This window comes from Emydura macquarii, unplaced genomic scaffold, assembly GCF_026122565.2.
Source record: "Emydura macquarii macquarii isolate MOO-44397 ecotype Brisbane River unplaced genomic scaffold, CSIRO-AGI_Emac_v2 contig_1119, whole genome shotgun sequence".
Classification (NCBI taxonomy): domain Eukaryota; kingdom Metazoa; phylum Chordata; order Testudines; family Chelidae; genus Emydura; species Emydura macquarii.
Genome location: NW_027131256.1, coordinates 20,029,227 through 20,043,813, shown reverse-complemented (window position 1 = coordinate 20,043,813; position 14,587 = coordinate 20,029,227). Strand labels below are relative to the sequence as shown.

Genomic DNA, 14,587 nt, shown 5'->3' with positions numbered 1-14,587 from the left:
CTGTTAGGATGGGGGGGTGCACCTCGATGCTCTAACAGTAAAGGGCAGATGGTCATCCCAAGAATCCACTCTTTAGTCTATATCAATCTATTGGAGCTCAGAATGGCCAGAAATGCCTGCCTTCATTTTCTGCCTTTCATCAGACACAGGTCTATCAATGTCAGACAACATGGCTGCATGTTCTATAATGATGGGTAGGGCAGAGCGAGATCCCCTTCCCTCTGTGCCAAATCAATGAAGTTTTGGAACTGGTACATAAAATATTGCATAAGAATTTCAGTACTGTATCTCCTGGCAGGCAAATATCATATCCAGTGTTCTCAGCAGGTGTTTTTCTCAAGATTACAAATGTGAGTTGGATTCCCAGGTTCTTGTCTTCATATTTCAGACATGTGGATTTCCAGAAGTGGACCTTTTCGCTGCAATTATGAATAAAAAATGCCATCTGTTTTGTTGAAGGGGAGATTTAGGTCATGATTGCATGGGGCATGTGTTCCTCCTCTCATGGATGAAGAAGCTGTTTTATGCATTTCCCTCAACACCTCTGATTCTTAGTGGTGAACAAAATCAGACAGGACAAGACCATAATAGCCCCAGCTTGGTCGAGGCAGGCCTGGTTTCCTTACCTGTTTTGCCTCACTGTTTATCCAGCAATAAATCTTCCAATCATTCCTGAACTCCACTCCCAAAGCACTGGTTGAATACTGTGTCCCATGGGATCTGAGCAATCTCCAACTCAAAGTGTGCTTCTTGATAGCTTGTCGCATTAGCCGATCTGTTCTGCAGAAGTACAAGAGATATTATTTAATAGTAAGAAAAATTGTACCAGAAATACTTACCTTCAAAAGCAGAGATTAGTCACTGGTTTGAATTCCAGAATGGTGTCTCCAAATCTGGAGAGATTGGGGCCTTCATGACAGACCTTCCTTTCACAATATTGTAGAAGGTCAGACTTTGCTTATGACCACATCACAGATTTCTTCCACAAGTGTCTTTGAGTTTCATACAAATTAGATCATTTACCTATCAGTTTTCTTTCCAAAGCCATAAAACAGCAACCTGGAGACCACCTTCCACATGCTAGAGGTCAGGAGGTTGTTAGCCTTCTATCTAGATAGGACTAATAGTTTTGTAAATCTCTTAGACTCTTCGTTTAGTTTGCAGATGGATCTAAAGGTTCTGCTATTTCTATCCAAACACTATTGAAATAGATTTTGGAGTGTATTATAGCTTGACAGTGTTGCCAGCATTCCATCCCCTGCTGGCGTGTCAGCTCACTTGATGAGGTCACAATCTACATCTGTGGCTCTACTTAAAAATGTTCCAGTATCTGAGATCTTCAGATCTATTACGTGGTCTTTGGTACATACCTTCTGCAGGCACTACACCTTAGTTCTTTCCTCTGTGCTGAAGATCCCTCCTCCTTATGAGGATACTGCTGGGGGTTCACCTGATGTGGAGCACCCATAAGGATACTAGTTGAAGAAGAAAGAAAGGTTGCTCACCCTGTGCAGTTATTGTAGATCTTTGAGATGTGGGGAAGAAGGGCAAGTAGTGGAGCACCCATAGGGCATACAAATCTCTAAGGATATTTGCAGTCTGAGGTATTTGTCGATGGTTTCCACTCAGTGCAGGTGAAGTAATAAGGGTCAGAATTTGCCTAGTATATTGTTGTAGCTCCTTGATCTTTTTGAAATATGTTCTGTGTTCAAGCAGAAAAGGTTGAACACCAGTTCTTATAAACACCATTAATTGTCTAATAGTTCGATAGTAGATATCCAAAGTCCTGCTCACAAAGGACCAAATCACAGGGGAAGGAACACAAGCCAAAATAGGGACAGAACAGGTTAAAGAATATTTAGATAAGTTGGATGTGTTCAAGTCAATGGTTCTTCATGAAATTCATTCTGAGATGTTTAAGGAATTAGCTGAAGCATTTTCGGAACTGTTAGCAGTTATCTTTGGGAACTCATGGGGGATGGCAAGGTCTCAGAGGACTAGAGAAGGGCAAATATTTGTTCTTACCTTTAAAAAGGAGAATTGTAAACCAGTCAACTTAATTTTAATACCTGGAAAGATACTGGAACAAATTATTAAAAAATGATTCTGTAAACACCAAGAGGATAATAGGGTTATAAGGAATAGTGGTGGATTTGTCAAGAACAAATCATGCCAGACCAACCAAATTTCCTTCAACGGAGTTATTGATCTAGTGGGTGGAGAGAAGCTGTAGACGTGATATATTCTGATTTTAATAAGGCTTTTGAGACAATCCCACATGACATTCTCATAAGCAAACTAGAGAAATGTGGTCTAGATGGAATTACTATACAGTGAGTGCACAGCTGGGTGAAAGATGGTACTCAAAAAGTTATCAATGTTTCACTGTCAAACTGGGAGCACATATGTAGTCAGGTGCCACAGGTTCAGTCTTGGATCCAGTACTATTCAATATTTTCATTAACGATTTGGGTAATGGAGCAATTGCAAGCAATTTGTAGGACAGAATTAGAATTCAGAATGACTTGACAAATTGGAGAATTGGTCTGAAATAAAAAAATTATGTTCAGTAAACCCGAGTGCAAAGTACTTCACTTAGGAAAGAAGAATCAAATGCACAACTACAAAATGGGAAATTACTGGCTAGGTGGTAGTACTGCTGAAAAGAAACCAGGGGAGCGGGGGGGAGGGGAGTGTCATAATGAATCACAAATTGAATGAGTCGACAATGTGATGCAGTTGTGAAAAAAGCTGATATCATTCTGGGGTGTATCAACAGGATTAATTAATATGTAAGGCATTGGAGGTAATTATACCACTCTACTTGATACTGGTGAGGCCTCAGCAGAAGTACTGTGTCCGATTCTGGTGGAAATATGGAAATATGTGGACAAATTGGAGAGACAGCAGAGAAGAGCAATAAAAATTATAAAAGTTTTAGAAAACCTTATCTGTGAGGATAGATGTGGGGAAGAATACTGTGCATGTTTAGTCTTGAGGAAAGAAGACTGAGGGGTGGACCTGATAAGTCTTGAAATATGTTAAGGGCTGTTATAATGAAGACACTGATCAATTGGTCTCCATGTCCATTGAGTTTAGGACAAGAAGTAGTCAGGTTAATTTGCAGCAAGGGAGATTTAAATATTAGGAAAAGCTTTCTAACTCTAAGGGTAGTTGAACTCTGGAATAAGCTTCCAAGGGAGGTGGTGGAATCTCCATCATTGGAGATTTTTAGGAACAGGTTGGACAAACACTTGTTAGGAATGGTCTAGGTTCACTTGATGTCCTATGTCAGCACAGGGGACTGGACTTAATGACTTCACAGGGTCCCTTCCAACCCTACATTCCTATGATTCTATGTATGGCTCCTGTGTAAGTTAGAAGGAATCTTATGCACAAATCTAAGGACGGCATATGCCCTCTTTACTCTTGTAAATACAAATCGTTATATTTTTAGGCTAATCCCTAAGCTTTGCAAAGTACAAATTTAGTGTGATCACTTCAAAGCATTTAACTTTTTGTTCGGGCTGTTTGTGTCTAACTTTAAAACAGATTGTATTGGAGAGAAATTTTTTGTTATCTTCATTCACTTCTGAAGGTGCTTCTATTATTTAACAGATTTACATAAATTACTGACACACATTCAAATCTTATCAACCCCTGTTTACAGACAGTGAAAAGCAGAACCCACAAGCAGGAACTGGTGAACCAGTTTTAAGTTTGCACTACAGTACAGAAGGAACAACTACAAGCACAATAAAATTGGACTTCACTGATGAGTGGTAAGTTGTCTTTTATTTATTTATTTATTTTTTTAAAGCTTTTAGTAAATGCAGTTTTCCATTTATTAGCATTTGTTTACCTAAAATGGTTTTATTCTTTCAATTATATATACCGCTTACTATGTATTGTTTCCTGCTATTTCATAGTTTTGTAATAGTATTTTACAGTGGTAGTGACCATCCAATTAGGAATAAACTGTTTTCTGTCTTATATTTTCATTCAATCATCACAGGAAAAATTATTTTAAAAGTGGGCAAAATATTTTCTGATCAATCTTTAAATATATAACAAGGAATATGTAAACAATAGGAAACAGTGGCTTTTGTCATTAACTTTTTAATAGTTGAGGTATTTTTTTTATAAACACGGCTCAGCTCTGTAAGAGTACATCCATATTAGAATGCCATGGGTTTTAATTCTTCTAGCTAAAGAAGGTTTCAGAGGAGGCAACATCTACAGAAATGTGTTGTGAATTTTTAAACTAAAAATCTTAAAATACTTCAGAAAAAAATTATGGGACAAATTATTCTTGAAATACACAATGAGTCTACACAGCTATTAAAAGAACTATTTAAAATTTGTGGAGTGAGAACTGCCTTAGGATCGTTGTTTCCTTGTTGGTACGGAGAAATCCAAACACTGCTTGAAAATGTCTGAACCTCAACTAAATTGAAGAGCAATTGAAGGGTGGTATGAAATGGGGGGTAACCATCAGATGAGAGGCTCCATGTATCCAGAAGGAAACCTCTCCCTTGCACATGGGTCTGTAAAAGAGTATAGAAGGAAACACATCTTCTCTTTAGAAGTCTGTTAAACTTTTTGTTTACTTGTCTTTTAATCTAAAAACATGCTGCACAGATACATAGTCTTGAAATCTTAACTACAAATTGGAGTACCCAAACATTTGTAAGGTGCATGTCTGTATGGACATGCAGTTTGGGCAAACAGTAGTTTAGATGTTTTCTTTATGTTGATGCTTTTTAGATATTCATCCCTTATCTCCTGTCCTTGAAGGGGACATTGCTTCTCAGGCCTGGTCTACACTACAAGTTAGGTCAACATAAGCCACCATACTTCGACCTAGTGGTGCATGTGTCTATGCTTAAATTTGTCTCCCACTGATGTAAGTACCTCATTACAGCGACACCCTAGTGGTGTTGAGCCATGGTCAGTTTACTGAGGCCAATGCAGTGTGAGTGTAGACACTGTTATTTATGTCAACCCTAACAGTCCTCCAGTAGCTGTTCCACAATGCATGACTCTGAACGCTCTGGTCACAATTATGAATTCCACTGCCCAGGATCACGGAGACTGGAAGGCCCCACTCTCCTTTAAAGTCCTGTGGATTTTTTAAATGCCTTTTCCTGACTGTCCAGCTCTCCATTGTTGTATGCAGTTTACCATTTCAGCTACATAGTCCATAAGTGCTCCTGCCTGGAGTAGACAGGAGATATTGGATCTCTTGGGCCTGTGGGGAAAAGAGGCTGTGCTCGCACAGCTATTGCCCAGCCATAGAAACGTTGACATCTCTGAATAAATAGCATGGTGGATGCAGGAGAATGGGAATGAAAGGGATCAGCAACAGTGTTGCATGAAAGTAAAGGAACTGCAGCCGGCATTTCAGAAAGCCAGGGAGGTCAACAGTCAATCTGATACTGAGCCACAAACCTGATGCTTTTACAAAGAGCTGCATGCCATACTTGGTGGAGACCCCCCTACTACTCTGCAGACCACTATGGATGCCTCTCAGGAGCCCAAGTCACAGGCCACTGGTGTGAATAGTGAGGAGGAGGTGGAGGAGGAAGAGCAGGAATGAGGATGTGCGACTGGGGGTCCAGCTATGCTGTGAGCCAGTACCTGTTTGAGACTTCACTGCAGTCCAGTCAGTCCCGGCAGTCGAGCATGGGCGAGCCTGATGCAGGGGAAGGATCCTAGGGTAAGTGTATAAATTTATTTACCCTTACAGTGATGGTGTCCCCAGTTTAACAGGATACAGCTATTGATTTTTTGTTAACTTACTAGTACTAGAAGTAGTAGTGGTACAACAAAGAGAGGTAGTGTTATCTGCTTTTAATTCCCTTATAGAATTAGGCAAGGGGGCCCGTGTGGAGCAGTTTGTTTATGTACACAGGAATGTCCCTTTCATCTTCCTGAGAGATCTCAATGAAACTTTCATGGCGGTTCTCTGCAATCCTCTCCCAAAGGTTTCTAGGGATGGCTATTTCTTCCTCCATGATCGGACACTTTCCCACACCAGTCAGCGATAATTTCGACAGGCACCATTGCAGTATGTAGGCTAGCAGCATATGTACCTGGGTGGCTTCGGCAGCAGCTGTGGTGTCTCTGCTTTTGTTACCTTCAGGCATGAGAGAGCAGCTAAAATAACCACCACCTGTGGAAAATGTTACCAGTATTCAGTGCCATTGCCCTAGAGTTTCATACAACCAAGCAATTCCATCCTCATTTCCATCCCCGCTGGCAGGCCATACCAGGGCTGGTAATGTGAGTGGTACTGCACATAAGCACTCCAAAACAGAAGTGTCAATAAGCATGTCTTGTTTAAAACTTTAGGTGAGCAAGGGAAGGGAATTTTGGATCTTAACTTTTGCTTTCTCTTGTGACTGCATTGACAACAGTACCACCATGTGTTTTATCTGCAGCTTTTGCTGTTGCGGTGTTGAGGGTTTCTCCCTCCAGACCCATGGAACACTTGAGCCAAATAAGGTGAAAGAGGAGGACTTGGAATTACATGTTTAATGAGATCCTGTGAACCAGCACTGCATCAGACCATGAGCAAAGGGTGAATGCTACAGACAGCCTGGAGAAGGAAAGTGTGGAGAGGAGAGAGTCCCAGGAGTCTCAGCAGGAAAAAGAAGGGGAGACGCACCAGGGACATAATGGGGCTTCTGTGTTGGCACAAGCTGATGCTGCAGACTCTTGTGGACCTGCAAGTTCAACAATCATGGGCTTGCCTCCCTTTGCACTCCATGGAGAACTCCATTACAGCACCAATATTTTGCCAATATTCCACGTGGCATCGGGCTGCATTCCTACCCCTGCCACATCATGCTAGGTGACATTAAGGACACAGCAAGTTTCATGTACACTGAAAGCTATTGTTGCTGTATGTGTACGTAAAATGGTCCCCTTGTTAAGTTCTGTTCCATTAATATATTAAGTCTTTAATGTATTTGCTTTTAAATTGAAGACTTTGTTTTGCACTGGTTTTGTTACTGAATAAAATTGCATTATTTGGAAAATAATTCATCTTCATTAGATCACAACATACGTTGCAGGGTGCCTAGTAGTTCTGAAAGCATCCACTTACTTCCTCCTGTAAAGTCTGACACAACTCAGGATCAGAGACGCACGCAATGTAATAATCATAAATGTACAGCAAGCACCGCAAAATTGACAGTGTTATATTCATTGACGTACACGAAGCAGCACACAATTCCTAACAGGCCCCAATTCGGCAAGGACAGATAGCACACAGTATGCCACAACACATTTGTTGAAGTGCTTTTTCAAAGCCTCCCTGAGCCATATGGTTCCTTGTTGAGCTCTTCTACTAGCCCTTGTGTCTTGTGCTTCAAACTCAGCAGACAGCCTTTTCACCTCTATCCCAGTGGCAACTTTTCCACCTTTGCTTCACAGATACCATGCAGGACACAACAGGCAGCTATAATCATTGACATGTCTTTTTCACTGAGATCCAGTCTTGTGAGTGAACAATGCCAGTGTCCCTTCAGTCTACGAAAAGCTCATCCAACTGTGATTCTGCACCTGCTGAACCAGTAGTTGAATCTTTCCATGGTGCTGTCAAAGTGGCTGGTGTATGGGTTCAGGAGCCAGGAGAGTAAGGGGTAGGCTGGGTCCCCCAGGATCACTGTGGGCATTTCAACAACATCAATGGTAATCCATCTGTCAGGAAAGACAGTCCCTACTTGTAGCTTTCTGAGCTGTCCTGTGTTCTTAAAGATGCGAGCACCCAGCACCTTCCCTGACCAGCCACCATTTATGACAGTGAAATGTTCCTACTGATCCACCAATGCTCGCATAACCATAGAAGAGTAACCTTTTCTGTTGATGTACTCTGTGGCTAGGTGGTCTGGTGCCAAAAGAGGAATATATGTGCTGTCTGTTGTTCCATCACAGTTTGGGAGCCCCTTTGCTGAAAATACATCTACTATGTCCTGCATATTGCTGAGAGTCACATTGCAGGAGATGATTAATAGCCCTGTACACATGCATGACAGCCCCACAGTGGATTTTCCAACTCCAAAATGATTTCCCACTGACTGGTAAAAATCTGGTGCCGCAAGGTTCCACAGTGCGATTGCCACTTGCTTCTCCACCGTCATTTTGGTATTCCCGTGCTGGAGAGCTGGGGTGAGCTTGGCACACAGGTCCAGGAATGTAGCCTTGCCATCCAAAAGTTCTGCATCCAGTGATCATCATCCTAAGCCTGCATTGCAATGTGATCCCACCAGTCAGTGCTTGTTTCTTGGGCTCAGGAGCAGCATTCCACCATCTGCAGCTGCTTCGTGAATGCCACCAACAGCGTTGAATTGGTTCTCACTGTGTCCCACAGCAATCTGTCCTCCAAGAAATTGTCACGTTGCCTGCTCATTCCGTTTTTCTTATGGCTCTGCGAATACCAGAGGATTGTGTTTCCTGTGCTTACAATGACTATGATGATGGTGCAGAGCTGTGTAGGCTCCATGCTTCTGTCAGAGATGGCAACAGCAAGGAGGGCCATGTGGGATCATGGGATTTTTTAAAGGGCATGAAAATTATATGATATAGATGACATTGTGGGATGAAGACAGTTGCACCCTGAGAAGTTGACCCCTGGTTCCCAAGCACCCTGTGTGACTCACTTCTGCCCCACTGTGCAATGCCAAAACTTCCCAAAAAACAGAGTGCTGGACAATGGCGGGTTGCGCATTGGGGTACCTACCCATGCTGCACTGCACTGTGCATTGACACAAGCATTCCCGGTGAGCACACGTAGCGCCGACACAACGAGACCACTATTCTCACACACAAGCAATATACTTACTGTGGCAGCTTTATGCCGACGTAACTTGTATCAATCAAAGTTTGTAGTATAGATATGGCCGGTCTGCTAAGAGTGATAAGTAGAAGAAAAATTGATTGGTTAGCACCCAGTTTCAATCACTATTTTTCATGGATTCACTTCCATTAATAGGTTACATTGTATAGGAATAACAGAGGGCTTATGTGGTGAGGTGCAGTGCCAGTTGATGCCTAGCAATTTGATGGTGCATATTCAAAGTCAAATGTGAAACTTAGAGTGCTAGACTGTAGCAAGGTGGGTCTTGTGGAAAATTCATAGAGTTTAGCTCTTTAAAATTCCATTTGTCATAGTAAACTTTTTCTGTCTTTCTGTTATAAGTTTGTACAATGACTGCCACAGCAGGGCCCTGATCTCTGACGGGGCCTTTAGGTAGGTGCTACCACAATACAAATAATAATAATAATGGAGGAGATTATACAGTGGGAGACTTCTGGTTACTGGTATGTAACCCAGGGGTAGTTATGGTTTGTCTTCTTTTTTTAGTCCACAACATAAAGCATGTTGATGGATGTTTCCTTAAACTGACAATCCCATAGTAAACCATCTCTCCTCCAAACAAATAAAAAAACAAGCAAACAAACCCACAGCTAGTATGTCTTCTGTTTCTTGTTTGAAATCTCTATCTTAAAGCTCTCCTTTTTCAGAGATGAAACCACATGAATGGTTTCAGAAACTGAATATTGTATTTCACTACTGTGTAGATGGCCAAATTGCAATCCTTAATTAATTCTGGGTACAGACAAATTCTCTTCCATTATTTATTTTTTAATCTATTAAACATATGTAATATTAAATGACTGGGTTCTGTGCTCCTAAAACTTAAAAAACCCGTCATATTTTAGGTGAAATGTATAAAGTAATTATTTTATTATATGCACTAGATGTATTAGCCCTTAACACTTTTTGAAATAGGTAAGATGCAAATGTTTGAAAAATAATGTAATTTTGAGGTATATTCATCATGGAAACTGATCCTTACCCTTACTGCACATTACTAGAGGGTAATCTATCTAACTGGCTTGGGTCTCCTCTATTTTATACCGATGTCCATCACTGCAGTAGCTGAATGTCTCCCAATAGTAAGAACAACAATGATAACTCATTGTCTTCCTTCCCTGCTAGCAAGAGGCAGGCTTAATTTTTTAAAATTATTGTTTAATATAGTAGAGTAATTATACCAAGAACAATGGCTCTCATGCTCTTAAAATGAGAAAAATATTTAACTTTTAATAAACACTACAATTCTAAAAATAAAACACGTATGTATCCTGTTACAATTTGAAATTTGTTTCTTAACAATGGGAGTTGGGCTCCTAAGTGCCTAAATCCCTTTTGAAAATGAGATTTAGGCTGCTAAATCAGTTAGGTGTTGCACTGCTGAGTGCAGCAAAGCCTAAATAACCTAACCTAAATAACCTCCTGAACCCTGATCCTTATATCTGCATCAAGTCCCATTGACTTCTCTCAGTCTGAGACTGGCTACCTCACCTCATAGACCTGAAAGCCCCACTTATCATCCAACCTGTCTTATTTCCTTCCTTGTCCACAAGAATGAGTTTTCCCAATCCAACAACAAAGAAACAAGGACGAGATGAAAGACTGAATATTCACTTCCACTTTAACTGAGATGGTGCTCAGAAAGGTTTCCATTACCTTGCAGTTTTGGTTGTTGTAGGCTGAGAGCAAGAAGAGGAACAAAGTGAATTTATAACCTGTGACCCCAGGAGGAAGAGAACTTTGTTTCATAAGGATAAAATTATTCTAAAGGTCTTTGAAGACTTTGGTCCCAAGGACACACAATGGAGCCAGTTCTGTATGTTAATTAAGAAAGAGCTGTTTTCCCCATTTAAAAAGAGAAAACGTTTGCCAACAGATGTCCCACAGTTATTACCTACTCTAAGTGTAGAGGGAAAACAGATCTCAAATACCACTTAATGGTAACTTACGTTAAATTCTGATATTTTGAGGGTGACCTCTCTAGTCCCTGTACTAGTTTATTATTTGTGGCATGGCCAGAGGCTATTTATGCATTTTAAGGAACACAGCAGAAGGCTGGTCCTTGCTCTGGAAAGTTAACAGTCTAGGTTAAAACATGAATGGGTTATTACAACTTAAAAAGAGTGGCTTATTGTTACATAGACATTATGAGAGAACTTTGATTATTCGTGTGCATATTAGGGTATGTCTTCACTGATGGCGGTAACTTCGCCACCATCAGATCGATTTATCCGGATCAATTGAGTGGAAGTGAAGACCCGCTCAATCGATCCAGAAGACAATTCAATAAAACCACCTCCAAAAAAAGCTTAGGACTGTGTCGACGGGTACACATTTCCCGTCATCACAGCATAGTGGAGATGGCACGCAGAAGAGAATTTAGGAAGTTGACGTAAGTTACGCAAGCTACTATATGTAGCTTGCGTAACTCCCGTTGACTGCTGCCAGATTTGCCAGTAAGTCTAGACCAGGCCTTTGTTCATGTCTCTTCCTTTTCTTACTACAGCTACATGTTAAGGCTTCTGTTCCTGTCTTGATATAGTATGCTTAATTCATCAAGTCTATGACCAATAAATACCTGTGAAGTTATGACACAGATGTGCTTTGCATTTTTTAGCCCTGATTCTAAAAATCTCAGTATATATTTGGGGGTCTACTACTTAAATAACATTGTTGTAGTTTATTACATAATGTTCCAATGATACAAAAATATTTGTAAAAGGTAATGCAACGCATTGTACAACAAGACACAACAACCAAAAAATAAGATTAGATGCAGGCATGTATTTTGCTTAATCAAGACCTTAAGAATTCCGCCTTTATAAAATGAGGGCCACATTTTAGAAGCCACTTCTGAAAATTTGGCTCCAAATATCTGTCTTTACCTGTATTGTTTGTTTTGTAATTACTTAAAGTAATATGTTGTAGTTATGTTGTTATCCCTTTGATTTAAAACAGAATCTTGTGTGTTTGCCTTGTTACTGAACCATTTTACATGTGTTTTTTGTTAGGAGCAGCACAGCTTCAAGTTCTAGAGGGAGTGGAAGTCACTGCAAACCTGAAAGCCAGGAAGAAGCTGTAAGAACACAAAGCTCAGACAAGTCAACACCAGAAAACGAAGAAACAAGTAAGATACATAGTCATTCCTGTAATGGTAAGGTCCAAATTCTACTCTGAGATGTTCCTGGCTACAGCTGAACTCAGGAGAGTCACACACATACAGAAACGAGGGCAGAATGTAACCCAAACAGAACACTATTTTTGTCATTTGTTTCCAAGAAGGCAAAACAGATAACAGAACTCAGAGAGGCAACAAATTATTTACTTTACAGAACAGTTGTCAACTGAAGAAAGAAACTAGTGTTTTTCTTAATTCTGAACTTCTTGTCCTTTACTACTTTGTGTTATGAGAGAACAATGAATAGTTTTTACTCTGAATCGTGAGGAGGCATTTCTTCTAGGCCAGAATTAAGGAACATTGATGAGGTAGAGAAGGTTTGTACCACCATCTGTACTCTGGGTAATTAGGAGACTTTAGTCTTCAGGGCTGTTGTTACCTTTTAAACAGCATTAAATTTTACATTTTAAAACCCTATCTTCACTTATGTTAATCCATTTGATGAATGGACAGTTGAAATTGGCAGCTCATAAAAGGGGCATACAGTGTTGAGTACGTCTGAGAAAATGTATTATTCTAAATTCAGTCAACGTATTAGATTCACTGCAGGAGGCAGTTGCATCAAGTGCTGTATCAGGTACTATAGTGAGGATTTCCAAAGAAATGCCAAGAAATATGAATAAATTATTGAAAATTACCTTTAAATAAGTTAATTAACCTTTGGAACTCTGAGTAATCATAACTGTGAGTTATCACATCTTCTGTTTCAACTTTAAAAACACATTGGCTACTAAAATACTTGTATGATCATATTTTGATTTGTAGCATGGACCAAGAAAGAATCCCCCACCCCACTTTCATTCTCTGATATACCAACCTGAACAATTGGCAGGTAGATTTATAGGGTCTTTTTGCCTTCCTCTGAAGCATTAGATATGGCCACCTGAAGTAGCATACCAGGCTACATGAGCCAATCGTCTGATCCAGTGTAGTAATTCCAGTGTTCAGGAGTTATAGGTGTATGCTCATGTTACTGAAATGATTGTATGATCTGGTGTTTAATTTCAGGAGTCCGTAAAGAATTTCATGAGGAAGTCAAAAGTGCTGAAGATTTGCAAACTATAGATGAAACTGCAGAGAGAACAGAATCAGGTGTGTGTCTGCTGTTTCTTCATAAGGTTGTCTGAAAAAGGGGAAGATGACCATTTGTAACAATGTCTTCCTGAATGGACTATAACTATCAGTGCTGTCAGTGTCTAATTTTGATTGCCTTTTTCTGTTAGCTGTATCAGATAAGGATATATCAGAGCATCCTGGAACCAGTACAGAAAGAGAAAATGATCTTAATCTTGACAGCATCTGTAGGAACCCAGAGGAAGGACCTTCAAGTGAAAAAAGCAAAGAGCAAGAGAGTTCAAGTCAACAAAGTACAGAGTCCACTGCCAACCCAAATAATACAAACCATGAACTTCCACCACAGCCAGACTCTTCAGGGCTTGCAACTCATGAAGAATCATCCACGAGAGGCACTGCTTTCCAAGAAACTGATGATAGTGATGATGACCCTGTTCTGATACCTGGTGCAAGGTATCGAGGAGGACCAGGACACAGGTTAGTAGAATTCTTTCCTTTTCTATTATTTGGCATCAGTATTTTCTGAGGGGAAACTAGGAACTTATGCCCAATCCCTTAAAATAAGATCTCAGAGTTTGTGGTCCATAGTACCTCATCGACAACTTGCCAGGAACCTTGAAGGCTGAATCTAGTTAGCATATATATATATATATATATATATATATATATATATATATATATATATATATATATATATATATTTTTTTTTTTTTAAAGAAACAACTACAAACCTAATATTTGTTGTGTTTGTGTATTCCTTAGCCTTCTGGCTCCCAGATATCACGTCTCCTGGCCAAAGACCTGTATCTCACTCACTTCTGATTGGGGCTTTTAAGGTTGCACAGCTCCCTGATTTACACTGATATCCCAGCCAGCCAGACTTCCTAAAAGGCCAGTGCCTGTGTTTTGCCTTCTCTCTGAGGGTTATGACCAGTGTATTGCTCCCAGTTACAATTACCACCCAGCTCCTTCTAAGCAAGCATATTTATTCTTAAGTTAAAGCATTACAGAGAAAACACATTAAAACTCTGCTCTCCCAGTGATTTGGATATTGTATCTGAAAACATACATGCATGCTTAAAAGCTTACCAGAGGTCATCCACAACGCCAGCCTAGCGGTCTGGTAAATTTTAGTCCTTCAAAACCCACAGCTGGGTTTTCATCATAGTTACAATTTCACCCACCTTAGGTCCCAAACCAGAACAAAGGCTGGGCAGATCAGCCATTTCTTTATACTTCCTGGGCCTTTGGTGTTGACTTTCTGTAACAGGTAGTCATAGAATCATAGAAATCTGCAAACAAAGACAAGGGTGTACCTCAAAAGGCTGGGTTTTTGCATAACCAGAAGTGGGGAGTTTGCATTCATTTCTCCCTATGGATTTGGCAGGAAATCCCCTTAACAGTTTTTGTCCCAAAACTCCATACTTGTCTGGCACGTTTTCAGTACAGTC

At 40.3% G+C, this 14,587-nt stretch overlaps 1 protein-coding gene across 4 annotated transcripts in view; it reads left to right on the top strand.

Annotated features, from left to right (window-relative positions):
- Positions 1-14,587, top strand: part of DCAF6 (DDB1 and CUL4 associated factor 6) — a 162,523-nt gene that overhangs the window by 107,028 nt on the left and 40,908 nt on the right. For all 4 annotated transcript variants that reach the window (XM_067546273.1, XM_067546272.1, XM_067546271.1 and 1 more), the window contains 4 exons: positions 3,671-3,782; positions 11,896-12,011; positions 13,071-13,154; positions 13,286-13,613. In XM_067546273.1, the coding sequence (XP_067402374.1) occupies positions 3,671-3,782; positions 11,896-12,011; positions 13,071-13,154; positions 13,286-13,613 (640 nt within the window). The remainder of the gene's footprint in view (positions 1-3,670; positions 3,783-11,895; positions 12,012-13,070; positions 13,155-13,285; positions 13,614-14,587) is intronic.